General features: G+C 50.9%; 1 protein-coding gene across 3 annotated transcripts in view; it reads right to left on the bottom strand.

Annotated features, from left to right (window-relative positions):
• AMOTL1 (angiomotin like 1) overlaps window positions 1-12,760 on the bottom strand; it is a 63,994-nt gene that overhangs the window by 36,517 nt on the left and 14,717 nt on the right. The window contains exons 1-3 of one of the 3 annotated variants that reach the window (XM_065730000.1): window positions 7,454-7,520; window positions 4,571-4,717; window positions 1,400-2,294 (exon numbers count right to left, since the gene is read on the bottom strand). In XM_065730000.1, coding sequence (XP_065586072.1) covers window positions 1,400-2,294; window positions 4,571-4,717; window positions 7,454-7,469 — 1,058 coding nt within the window. In that variant the 5' untranslated portion in view covers window positions 7,470-7,520. Of the gene's footprint in view, window positions 1-1,399; window positions 2,295-4,570; window positions 4,718-7,453; window positions 7,521-12,760 lie in introns of those variants that run through there. The other 2 variants (XM_065729999.1, XM_065730002.1) reach the window with 2 other exon arrangements.

Genomic DNA, 12,760 nt, shown 5'->3' with positions numbered 1-12,760 from the left:
GACTTGGCAGAATGAGCTAACCAGAACTGGTTATTGAATCAGCATCTTCCAAGAGTGATAACAAAACCTCAAACCAACTGCTTTTGTGTAAGGATGAGTCCAGCACTGAAGATATTTGTTAGCACAATGAACAGCTGCTGGAGCCCTGTTAGGGCTTCTGGAGAGCGTAGCCTCAACTTGACCCTGTTGTGCTCAAGTCCCTATAGCTGTTTCTTAGCATAAACAGATTTTCACTTACCTCTTTAAAATATCATTTGCACTGAAAAATTGCACAGGCTCTGCACATGGAGCACTGGTAAGCAAAACATGATTGCTGGGAGAAGACAAGCAGCACTGCCCACTCAGAGGTACAGCACAGGTCCTTCCCGTGTTACAACCATTTTGCAGCATTTACCAAAGCAATTTCACACCTGGCTCAAAGCAAAAGCTTAACTTTCCCAAATATGGCAAGGTAGAGTATTTACTCCCTCATTTCTCTGTAGCAAAACAAGAGCTCCAAGTCAGTGCTGGCAAGCCCTCTGGGGATTTTGTGTCAATGAAGACATAATTAAGCAGCCCCTAAAATGAAAACCACAGTTGCACAATATAGTTTCTGAACCCAGTGAGGCTGCAGAATGAAACGGAGAATCATTTATGGTTAGGAAGAGCGAGAAAAACAGCTTTGGATGGACAGATGATAAAGGAAGCTGTGATACAGCATGGACCAGCCCCCACCTTCAGAGCTGGGCAGCGCGGTGCTGGCAGGAGCCGTGTGGCTCTCAGCAATCAGCTCACAGGAAATAAACACTGTGGATTATTTGTAATGCGCTTGGAATAAAACCATCCTCATGCAGAGGCCCAGCACAAGGGGCCAAGCACCATAAAAGTCTCATGTAAGCTTTGTTTGGAGGATTTAAGTAGAGCCTAAGTGATGTATACACTTCATCTAGCCCTCTCTGTAAAGGGAACAATTTTGCCCCATCATCAAGCAAAAAGGAAGGTCTGAAATAAAGAGATGTCGCCATCTCACAATTAAGCTTCATGCAGGGTTTTTTTCCACTTTTTCTTGCCTCTTAATTTGAGGTTGGTGAAGCAGATCTCAGGGATACACAGCTTAGGTTATAAGCTTCCATATCCTTAGAGAGCACTGTGTAAACAGTTATAGGTGAATCTCATCTCCAAACTTCTGCTCTTCCACATGAACCACAGCAGTTAATAACCCAGCTGCCACCTGTGCACAGTCCCACATTTCAGCACCTCGATACAGAGTCACAGCAAGAGCTGGACACAACCTTGGCTGGGTAACAATGAATTTTCCCAGCTTTTCATACCAAGAACTAAAAGGGAGGTGAAAGAGGAAGTCCCTAAGGCAACCAGGCCCCTATGGCCACAAACCGCCAGGCCCGCACCCCGGTATTACCTGGTCACCCCGTACTCTGGGGGCGGCTGGTAACGGACAACGGCCACCTCAGTCCGGGAGGGCTGTGGGGTCACATAGGAAGCCTTGAGGACATCCTGTGGCCCAGCTGAGTGCTGCTCGCCATAGAAGAGCCCATGATCGGGCGCCTTGCTGCTGGGGGATACCGCTGCCGCCACCTTGGCCTTGTAGGGGTACTCGGGCGGCGGGCCCCGTGGGTCCATGACCTTGTTGGGTGCTGGAGTGGCCTTCAGCCCCTTGCTGCCTGCCGGGGCAGGTGGGTGCTGCTTGGCCCCGTTCCTCTCCAGTGAGAGCTGCATGATCCTCTCGCTCAGTGAGCGCACATGGCCCTGCTTCAGCTCTTTCAGTGCGTCGTCCTTATGCGCCTGCCCGCTGCCAGCCCGGCTCACCGTCGGCCTCCCTTCCGTCCTGGACTTCTGGCCAGAGGTGCCGGTAACATAAAATCCCGGCCCTGCCGGCGGCTGCCCCCGGAAATATTGCGACTGGGCCTTGGCCTCCTCGTAGGTGGGGAGCTCCTCGCTGCTGTGTGGGGGCTGCGCGGCCCGGGGCTGCTTCTCCATTGCAGCACTGTCCCCCTGGTGCTCCTGCCCCTGCGGTTCCTGGCGCGCCGATGGCTGGACCATTTGTGGGTCCTCTGGCGCGAGGTTTTCTGTGGAAGAGAGAGTGCTGGCAGTGCTGTTGGAGGGGCCGGCGCTGCCCGTCGCCTGGTGCTGAATGGCCAGCAGGTTCATGTTCTCGCTGGGGTTGCCATACCTCAGCTGCTCCTGGATCAGGCGCTGCAGGACCGTGCCGGCTGCCACCTCCTCCGAGCCTCGCATCTCCACCTCTGAGCTCCGGAGGAAGGCTGGAGGGTGCAAGGTGCAGAGGGCTTCCTCGGCTAGGTGGGAGAGAAAGCAGCGGTAAGGAGTACGCCTTGTTTCAGTTTGCCTAAGGAAAGCACCATGGAGGCCTCACCCCCTCTGCTCCTCTTTAACCCCCATCACTGTACCATTCTCTTACACCATTCTCATCTCCTTGCAGAAGCTCACCCCTAATTCTGATTAAGTGAAGTGACCCCACCCCTTCCCCAGCTCTCCTCTCAACATTCCCCACAGCTCCGACCTCCCTCCCCAGTCAATGTCGGGAATGGGAAATGTGATCTCCTGTAAGACAGGAATTGGGTAAATCCCTCCCTGGAGACGCCTGGCACAGATTACAGAGGCAGCCTCCACAGCAATACCAAATCAGACAGCATATTTTTGACAGCTGAAGTTGGAGAGATGAATCCCCTCACAAGTGCACTGCATGCCACAGTAAGATACAACACAGGATGCATCACAAAAAAAGCCTGAAATCCTACTGAAAATAAAGGAGTTCTGGGAGCGTAATTAAAGAGGAATCAGTGCTCCAGCCTTTTCTCTTAAAGCTGCAATTTCCCTTCTGGCCAATAACACTATTTGTGTGCAAGTCAATACTAACTTCTATAATTTTGCTGGGTGAATACAAGGAAGAAGTTATGGCTGCAGTGCAGCGCCAGAACTTTGAGCATCACAGATCAGACAGAGAACCATAACATAGACTGAAGTAATGCAGAGTCAAGGTATAACTTCTTCACCCAGCCTCCAAAGCTGCACTTGCATGGATAAGATCTTAGTGGTGCTGTAACTGGAGCGAAGCCACACAGATCAGGGATTATGTCAAATACCAAAACAGTCTGCAGATCCTTTTTTCACCTCAGTCCTGTCTATTCTGCACAGCAATGTGGGCATAAGTCATGGAAAGTGATGCACACAGTGAAGAATGCTTGAAGCACAGAACCTAATGGCATAATCCCTCCCAGCTCGATCCTCACTCACGCACCCATCCCAAAGAGGTGCGAAGCATTTGTGCCTGCAACCAAAGGAAAGCTCCTGAAAGGTCCTGGTGGAAGCAAAAGTGAAAATCAGCCCTCAGCTCTGCAGAGTCCTCCCATTTTCCAAGGCAAGGAGGAGGTGCTGTTCTGAGTTCAGTTTTTGAGGTCATTTTTGGCAACTTCCTTTCTCTATCTTGCTGTTTTCAGTTCCCAAAGCAATTCCTCAGCAGTACTTGCATTTGTTTCCTTGGCATTCAAAAGCAGTTAAAAAGCAAAACTTTCTCCTGAGGTCTGGTATTTCCCCAATGCTTCATCAGTTTCTGCACATGCTGTGGGACAACTTGTATACATTCTGGATGTCAGAGGGGAAGAAAAGCCATTGACTCTTATTCTGTGACAAATGGCCATTTCTACTAACACTGTTTTTGCCACAAAAGCTTAGCAATGACTATGAAGCTTGAGGGAGAGGGAAGATTCCCAGGCTGTTCCACTCCATGTCTGCCCTGCAGCACACATCTCCCCTCTGCTTTCCCTGGGACAACATCAGTAATTACTTGATGGCTGGGGTGGCAGCCCAGCCACCAGGGCTCAGAGGGTCTGCCAGCTCCCTGGACCAGTGTTTGAGCCAACAAGATGAATGGCGTAGGTTGGAAGGGGCCTTAAAGACCATCTAGCTCCAGTGATGCATACCCACTTAGCTGGCTGCACAACAGCCAAACATCCATCCACCCATCATCCATATATGCCCCTGAAGCTACAGTGAACTCATACTGCTGTATTTCTACTACCACAGTGCACAGGAGTCTTGCCATAAAAGACATTTTGCAGACTTGCAATAAAAAACCCTTTTACACAGCAGAAAGCTCACTGTACAAGTTTATTAGACTATAAGCAAGGAAGTTGGATAAAGCCAACGTCACATACTCAGAACATAACAAGGATTTTCACTCCTGCACTACTCATCTGTTAGATCCCTGTATTCAGGGGATGTACCCTGGTGGTCTGTTTCTGAGGAAGGACCAAGCACTGTGCCACACACAGCGTATCAGCAGTCCTGTTCTGCTGGCAAGAAGCTATGTATGCACCTCAGTACAGCTGCTCAAAGAGCAACTACATCCAAAAGGACAAGTGGAAAGAGGTGACAAATGACAGCGGGTTGTAACACTAAGGTCAAAGAAGCCTGCCTCTGCCTGCACTGGGATGTGGAGCTGACCTTCTTCTTGGCAAATATTATTTATAAATGGTGTCTGGTTAGTTTATGCTTAGGGAAAACCCAGACATAACTGTGATGGGTTCAGATGGAAGAGTGGTGGCTCACTCACCAGCTTTTTCTTTAGCACTGACTGCTTCTGTTGTCAGTGGAGAAATGTCATGCCTGCCAGCAAACAACTGGTGGTCCTGATAAAGAAAGCCAGTGTCCTCCAGTATCTGGCCTGGGCTGGTAGGCTTGTAGCATGCAGCTGAGGAGCCTGCAAGGAAGAGAAGTGGGATGTCAGTAAATAAGTTATTTGAACGATAAAATATAAAGCCCTGATTTACGACAGAAGGTCAAAGTATTTCTTGAGCATTGCTTGGTGTCTGAGAGGCCCTGCTGGGGCGAGGCTGAGGAACAAGCAGGAGGCACCAAACCATCAGTGCCATCTCATGCCCCAACCCAGCCCAGGAACACAGCCAGGCTGGCCCAGCCTGGCTTACAAGAGCCAGCAGGTTTACAGGCTGCACGCAGAGGTTGTGGAGTCTCCTTCTTGGAGATCTTCCAACGTTGTCCAGGCATGGCCCTGGGCTCCCTGCTCTGGGTATCCCTGCTGAAGCTGGTTTTGGAGCAGGTGGACCCAGAAGGCCCTTCCAACCATTCTGTGAACAGTAACAAGGTCACAAATCAAGTCATAGCCCCAGGACACAAAGGCAAAAGAGCTGGCATAAAACTGAAGGATAGCATGGGTAAAGAAGAGGAAAGAAAGTGAGGACACGGCCACACATCCAGTGGGGCTATAGTATGTGAAAGGCTTTACTGCAAAACTTGCTCATGAATAACAGCTCAGTAAGACATAAAATTACTAAGACATAAAATACAGCCAGTGCTCTCAAGTGAGTTCATAAATCCCTTTGTCCAGATGTTCTGAACACAGATGCAGCCGAGAGTCTTAGGAACATGTCCAGCAGGAGCAGAGTGACCCAGGTCACAGTGGCACCAGCGGGGTGCCCATGCATCCCAGCAGGACAGGGAGCTGACAAGCACAGGGATGAGCTTGCACAAGCAGAGAAGCACGTTTTTTCCTGGCACATTATTGCTGACTGCACGCCCTCCCCAGTGAAAGGCAGGAGGATCTAATCCATCCAGATTACAGCCACTAAGATGCATAAACTATTTTCTTCTGTGCCCAGAGGAGAGAAAATAAGCATTTGTGCAAAATGTTAACGAATTCATCACGTCACCATTCACGTTGTACACAAATCTGTATGGCAGTTATCTATATTTAGAGAGCAAGGGGGAGAAGATTGCTCACTTGAACAGACATAAGCCACCCATGTTTGTCAAAATTTGCACAAAGGCTGTTCTAGCATTTGTACTGATGCTGATAAAGCTCCAAGGAAAACCTCAGAACCCCACTTTCCAACATGATTGCTGTACTGTGGCACAGACATCTCAGACACTCCACACACTCACAGCCCTGCCCCAGGACTGGGAATTCTGCCCGAAACAAAGAGTTGCGAGCCCAAGCTTGTTTTACAAATCAAAACTGGATTGGGATGAAACATACAGGAAAGAAAAACTCTCGGGCATTACAGGTAACCCAAACAGCCATCAGCTAGGTTTCACCACACGGCAAACAAAAGCTAAAACTGCAGGTAAAATTTTACTTTCACTCATCTGCCTGCTGTATTTTGAGTCAGTAGTCACCCTTGGGCTGTATCTTCAAGTGGTCTTCAAGGGCTGTTATCTGTAGCAAAGGGCACATGAGGAGAAGCAAAGCAAGATGGTTTGCTGGGAATCACAGCTAAAGACAAGGAGTGAGATGAGATGGGGTGCACCCATAGAATACCACCCACATCTGGGCATGCCCTGAGCTCAGCTGGGCTGGGGGGGTCCAATGAAAGGCAACCCGCCTGGAGTGAACGTTACCCAAATTCTGGTAGCCAAAGGGAGCAAAGCAAAGGCTCCTCTGCTGCAATACCTATGCACAAGGTCAGTACAGAAGATATCAAAAGAACTCAGCAGTCACTTGAGAAAAAAAACAAGCAGAGCCACATTCAGTGACACCACTTTACTGAGGAAGGTGTTAAAGCCTGCAAAGAAAAAATTCATGGAGTTACAGGATTTAGAACCTGCCCAGCATATATCTGGTGTCTATTACAGCCATCTCTAAGACACAATGACATTTCCAGCCTTGGTTAGCCCTTGCTGAGCTCCTCCTTCATCACACATTTTCAGTGAGGCCCTGGCACAGCTTCCCAGAGAGCTGTGGTGCCCCATCCCTGGAGGTGCTCAAGGCCAGGCTGGATGGAGTCTGAGCAGCCTGAGCTGGTGGAGGGCAACAGCCCACAGCAGGGGTTGGGGCTGGTGGGCTTCAAGTTCCCCTCTAACACAAGCCCTTGTATGATTTCAGCCCCACAGCCAATTCTCAGCGGTTGCCCGACACCCATTCATCTGTTTCCTTTGTTGAAGATAAGCACATCATTATGCCATATCATTCTGATACAGCTATGCAATTCATTTCAAGATTCATAACCATTTCAATGAATCATTCAATCAAAATTAATGCTGGAAAAGCAGCAAGGACCCACAGATGCTCAAATATTTCCTGTTTCTGATGTGGTTTTGGTCTGGTTTTGAAAGGGATCTAACCCAAAACCTCATAGGAAGCATACTGCTGTGACATTACAGGAAAGCCACATCTTCAGAGCAATACCAGCACTTCCAGGAAGCAGATTTCCTCCTCAAAAGCTATTTGGAGTAGGCGGTGTTCTTCCAGCCAACCTACTATGACTTACATCTTTACTAAAACACCCCAAAAACACTCATTTTGCATGGCCTGCTGCTATTTTGATGCAACTCCGGGAGCTGTTTTCCATTTGGCTCCTCCACCATCATTCACCGCTCCCAAAATCCTCCATCCTGACAGATAAAAGCAGTGGGTGTCCTCCAAAAAATCCCTTACCAAGCCATACTGCAGCTCAAAAAGTGACTGGAGCACTTCAAGCACCTTCCAAAGCAGACATCTGAAATTAAGTGGGAAGTAAGGCAGCTTAGCACTTTCCTATAAACTCCTCCATGGTTTCTAAGGAAGATCCAAAAATGACAGAACAAAAATGACATCGTTTCAAAGCTCACATCTGTCCTTTTGTCTCACAGCCAAGCCAGCAAGAAATATAAATACTTCATTCCAACTTTGGAATATTTCCTCTGCTGGGTAAATTGTAGTTGGAAGGGATCCTTAAGGGACACCTAGTCCAACCCCTCCACAATGAACAGGGACACCTACAGCTCTATCAAAAGCTCAGAGTCCCGTCCAGCCTGACCTTGTGTGCCTCCACAGATGGAGCACTCATCACTCATCTCAGGTCAGTGAGAAAGGAAAAGTATTGATGAAGGACAGCAACATGAGGGAAGTCGAAGCAGCGCTGGTGCCACCCTAAGGCTGGGCTGTGATTTCCCAGAGTACGACTACACCCAGACACAAACCACCCCACTCACCTCCGTGCTGGGCAGGATGCAGCAGAACCCAGTCCCTCTGCAGCTTAGGGACAGAAACATTTGCTCAGGGCACTGTGCTGTTCCCTTGTCCTAAAAGAGCCCTGGCAGACTCTAGACTGGGTACTATCACTTCCATCTCCAAAAAGGCCACCACTCAAGAGAGCACTGAACCATAGGGGAAACTATCACAGGAGGGTCAGGCTGGATGTCAGGAAAGGGGTCTGCCCCAGAGGGCAGTGAGCATGGAAAAGGCTGCCAAGGGCAGTGGGCACATCCCCTAGTGCCAGAGCTCAAGGAGCGTTTGGAAAGCGCTCTCAGACACTGGGTTTGGATTTGGGTGCATACAAGGCTGAAGCTTTCCATGTAACTCCAGCCCAACGCGCTGATTTTCATATACGTTTCCCATCCGCAAAAACAAAGCAGCCGAACCCAGAGCTAGGAACAAAGCAAAGCAGCCACCCTTGGAAGGCAGCTCGCAGAGCTGGCAGCAGATCACATGGATGCTGTGAGAGCAGGGCCAGGCTGCCTGCCCAGCAGATGCCCACAGATCAGGTGCACAGGCGTGCGGAGGACACGGATGGCGGCAGTGCTTTCATCTCGCTGGGTTATTATTTTTAAGAAATTTTAATAATTCATGGGTTGTTTGTTTTTTTTTTCCATCTTCCCAGGTTGCCACACTGAGGAGAAGTGGGCTGCAGGTGGGATATCTGAACAGCAGTGGGACATCATCCAACCTGCGCCAGGCAGAGCAAGGAGACACGCTCTTACACAGCTTCATTATGGCTTACAGAAAAATACGTGCCCCTACTTATTATAAGGTGCAAATCTACCTCTGAGGCTATAGGACTGCGTCTACAATACAGAGCCAGTCAGGGCTGATAATAAGGATTCAAGGGATTGAATCAATAATTGAAGTCTCTGCTTTGATCAAAGCGCCATGATTACAGCTCGCTGCTCGGAGATGAAAGGTGAGGTGGTGCTCAGGAAGGAACCCTCTGACAAGGAGTGAAGCACAAAGGCAGGCACAGAGCTTGGTAATCAGCTCAGTGCTTGTACTGGAGATGTTACACCACAAATTCTCATTTCCAAGCTATAGGGAAAAAAAAAAGAACAAAAACACAAGAGAAACCTTTTATCCAAGAAGAAAAAGTCATCATGCAAATTCTTAGGGGAGGAGAACGCTTTTTGTCAGCAAAAAAACCAACAACCACTATCGTGCATCAACCAGCCATAACATAGACAAAGCATCAGCCAAGCAGCAGCTGAAGCTACAGCTCACTTCGCTGTACTTACTGCCTTTAAAAACAATCGTGTTACAGAAATGCCCTGGCATGATCAGTTTCGTTGGATATTTAAGCCTTTCCATTAATTAAACAGAAGTGAAACAGGACCCAGGACTGCAAAGACACCGGGATCGTTAAGGCCGCTTCCCGGGCACTTCCAACAACCATGTCACAGAACCCCCCTTCTTGCACCGCATGAGCTGTGCCTCAAAACGGGGACTTTGTGCCCCAGTTCCTCCCATGTGGGGGCAGTTTCAGGCTCCTGCTCCTCCAGCACACAGATGTCCCCCCAGTTCCCAGTTGCAGTCCCTGACACAGCTCTTTATCCACACAGTTTCCTGCCAGTGGTGTCCTTTAGATTAAATAGCTTTCTCCCTGAGTCATTCCCACAAACTTGCAAGCGTACAAAGGAGCCTGGGATACGGACAGAACAAAAATAGTACAAAGACCGTACAGTACTCTTTAACTGAAAATGCAGGCATTGAACTCTATCTTATGTATCTTCATTTTTCTCGAGCTTTTCCTTTTTTAAACGCAGGCGGCGGGCCGCACACCCAGCACAGCACTCCATCCACGCTGAGAACTGCTGCAATAACCCAACCCTGCACAGAGCCGCTGCGTTACTCTTATCTTAACTCTCTCATCTAAGGGGAAAAGAAATTAAGCCTTCTTCCCACCAGAATATATATTAAAATTACGCGCCTTCCATTATTAAACCATTACTCACAATTTACATCCAGCCACTTTTAAAGCTCAGAAACGCAATAAAGGTGCAACACAGAAAAGTGCTATCAAGATCACTGCCTTTAGTTCCTGCTCCCAAGTGATGGGGCAGCATCCATCCCCCTGCAGATCCCGCTGCTCCTGCCCTCACACGCAGCAAGACGGCGGTGCTGAGACCTCCTTCCCAATCCTTCACACTCAGCAAACTCAACCTGAACCCCACCTGCTGGGAAAGTCACTTCAATACACACAAAAAGAAAAAAATAAAGAAAAAAAAAAACACTCCTTAAACGCACAAAGTTTCAACAAAAAGTTATCTGAGAATGAGAGCTCGCAGCCCTCCTCCGATGGCTTCCAGCACAGGGAGCTGAAATAGGCACACCCTCCTGTTTTCCTGCCTCAGCCCCGAGCAGCATCACACTGGGCCCAGCCCACAGTGCTGGGTGCTGAACACATCACCATGTGCTTTGCTCCCACTGTGGTAGACCTGGTGCTGCGAGAGGGCTCAGCACTGAGCCACGACAAGCAGCACAGGGACTGATCCAAAAACCTCCGGGCACTGCCGCCGTGCACGGCTATTAATGAGAACCAAATGGGTGACTCCAAACGCTGCCATCCCCAGGGGCCTTGGCAGCGCTGGCAGAGCTCGATGCTGTCCTGCAACGCTTCCCAAGGGGAAAGCAAGGCTGGGGAGCCTGCCTCTATGCACCATCCCAGCACACAGTGACTCTGCCTCCTTGCCAAAGCCGTGCGAGTTACCATCATTCCTCCACAGAAGTGCCCAGAGAGCTGTGATACTCCATCCCTGCAGGTGCTCAAGGCCAGGTTGGATGGACCCCGGGGCAGGCTGAGCTGGTGGGTGCAACCAACCCACGGCAGGAGCTGGGGCCGGGTGGGCTTTATGGTCCCTCACAGCCCAATCCATCCTACGGTTCTATCTACGTGTGGAGGGCTCCGCCAGGAGCCGCGCGCAGGGAGCGCGGGCGCGTTCCCCGGCTCCAAAGCCGCCCCTCTCCCACGGAGTGTCCCGGCCGTGTTTCTCGCAGCCCCGTGCCGCCCCCGGCCCCGCAGCCGCTCCCGGTTCAGGAAAAAGGAAAACAAAACCAAACCAAACAACGCACTCCTTTCCACCGCAAGAGGAAAACAGGCGAGCGGCGACCTTCCTGTAGCCAAACGCGAACCGCAAACCCCCGGCAGGAGGGCTGCGACCGGGGAGAAGTTCACTTACTCCTCCCGCCTCAACGCGTTTTCCACACCACTCTACCTCCTCTCTCCGCGCAGGAGAAATAACGGATCTCCCACGGCCCCGGACCCGCGGGGCTCCGCGCAGCACCGCTCGGGGACAGCCCCGGAGGAAGCCCTCCTCCTCCCGCGGGACAGCACGGCCACCATCACCCGCACCGTCGCAGGTGAAGCGGAGAGCCGGCACCCCGCCCCGGTACGACCGCGTGGAACCCGGGGCCACCCGCTGCTCACCTCCGGCTCCGCGCCCCGCCGCCCCCGGCAGCACCGCGGCCATCCGCGCCGCTCCCGCCGCCCCCGGGCGCGCTCCGCTGGGGCGGGGCGGGGGCGGCACCAGCGGAGGGGCGGGGCCACGGGAAGGGGCGGGAATACATGTTGGTAGTGGGCGTGGTCATTGATGTGGGCGTGGCTAATACCGCGTTGTGGGCGTGGCGTGGCGTTGTGGGCGGGGTCTGGAGTGCGCGCAGCGGACAGCAGCATCACCGCCTGCCCCCTGTACTTATACAATCAGTGAATCGTTTCGCTTGGAACGGATCCTAAAAGGCCATCCAGTGCAACTCCCCTCCAGCCAACGAGGACACCCACAGCCAGGCCCAAATTAAAGCTTTTAAATGCCCAAATTCGCTGCAAAATCAAAGGAAACCTTGACAGTAGATGGTCGGGCACCTCAGTCCACCAGAGGAACATGGCTTTGGTATCTCAGGTTGCACCGCGTCCTCTCCTGTCCACCCTGGAGAGGAAGTGAGGTTTCATTTACGCACACAGGGAAACCATAGAATCATTAAGGTTGGAAAAGACCACTGGGATCAGCTGGTCCACCTGGATGTTAGCAGATGTGAATGAATGTATCAAGAAACAGGATTACAGAATCACAGAATCATAGGGGTTGGAAGGGACCTCTAGAGATCATCGAGTCCAATCCCCCTGCCAAAGCAGGTTCCCTACACCAGGTAGTAGTACAGCAGGTAGATTACCTGCTGCCTTGTCTCTCAGTGACATGGCAAGGACATCATGCGCCATGCTGTCACAATCCCAATGAAAACAGCCTGGTTTTTTTTCTGCCTAGAAGTGCCATTACACTATTTCCCAACACCCCTCATTTTCTGGAATGGGTTTCCAAGTGATTTTCACAGCCCTTATTTCCTGTTGGATTCCACTTTGGTCAAGACACTGCATGGCCGTGGAGGGCAGTAGGTTGGAAAGGGAGTTCTGTGACCCCTCTGTAGTTGGGTACATCCAAATGCCACCAGGAAGGCTTTGGCCACCTGCATCGTACCCACCCAGCAGCACTGTACCAGCACCACTCTGCCTTTCCCATGCTGCAGCTCCACTCTTGGTACAATGCTTCCCTAGCCATGCTTCCCCATTTGGAGCCACAGGGAAGAAAGGATCCTCTAGCACCTGGGCACTGCTGTGCCACCAGACCTGGGACCTGCTGTCCTAAACTGCAGGGACACCTGGGTATGGATGCTCATTACATTTGTACCCACCCATGCATGTAATCACTCAGATTCCTAATGCAGCAAGCAAGCAAATAATTGTCCCAGGGTGACTGCCACTGCGGCAAC

This window comes from Cyrtonyx montezumae, unplaced genomic scaffold (genome assembly GCF_038088225.1).
Source record: "Cyrtonyx montezumae isolate F1298 unplaced genomic scaffold, pur_monq_1.0 scaffold_12, whole genome shotgun sequence".
NCBI lineage: Eukaryota > Metazoa > Chordata > Aves > Galliformes > Odontophoridae > Cyrtonyx > Cyrtonyx montezumae.
Note: the sequence above shows the minus strand (reverse complement) of the source record. Positions and strands in the feature narration are given on the sequence as shown.